The 470-nt window shown below is 39.8% G+C and overlaps 1 protein-coding gene across 1 annotated transcript in view; it reads right to left on the bottom strand.

The window, feature by feature from the left end:
• Positions 1-129: 129 nt before the first annotated feature.
• The window catches only part of LOC107580129 (neurabin-2-like), a 2,561-nt gene continuing 2,220 nt past the window's right edge, over positions 130-470 (bottom strand). The window contains exon 2 of the mRNA XM_016265872.1: positions 130-461. Coding sequence (XP_016121358.1) covers positions 228-461 — 234 coding nt within the window. The 3' untranslated portion in view covers positions 130-227. The remainder of the gene's footprint in view (positions 462-470) is intronic.

Below are 470 nucleotides of genomic sequence, written 5' to 3'. Positions count from 1 at the left end.
TAGTATTAGTATGTATGTCTTTCAGAATGTTGTTATGTAATTCTAATTGTATTTATTGTCATTTTAAGTGTATTTATTATCCTTGGACATTAAATTAACACAAAATTACAATTAACAAATAACAAAGGTGAATATATGGACATATATTCATCTTTAAAGTCAAGGTTCAAGCTAAACAGGATCTTCAGTAAGAATGTGGATGTGGATTAGTATCTGTGTGTTTTCTCTCACTTTTGCTGATACTCTTTTATAAGGCGTTTGGCCTTGCTGTATTTGCGTTCTAGAGCCTGGTACTGAGCCTGGGTTTCTTTCAGGTGCTCATCCACAGCCTGGCAAAGACTCTGCGCCTCCATCCAATATCCCTCCAGCTTCTCCATGCGCTCCCGGTTCTCCTGCATGTTACGCTCCATCTGGGCCTTTTCAGTACGCCAGCGCTGCTTCTCCTGCTCTGCATGATTTAGCTTCACACA

This window comes from Sinocyclocheilus grahami, unplaced genomic scaffold (assembly GCF_001515645.1).
Source record: "Sinocyclocheilus grahami isolate Dianchi unplaced genomic scaffold, SAMN03320097.WGS_v1.1 scaffold25170.1, whole genome shotgun sequence".
Taxonomy (NCBI): Eukaryota; Metazoa; Chordata; class Actinopteri; order Cypriniformes; family Cyprinidae; genus Sinocyclocheilus; species Sinocyclocheilus grahami.
Note: the sequence above shows the minus strand (reverse complement) of the source record. Positions and strands in the feature narration are given on the sequence as shown.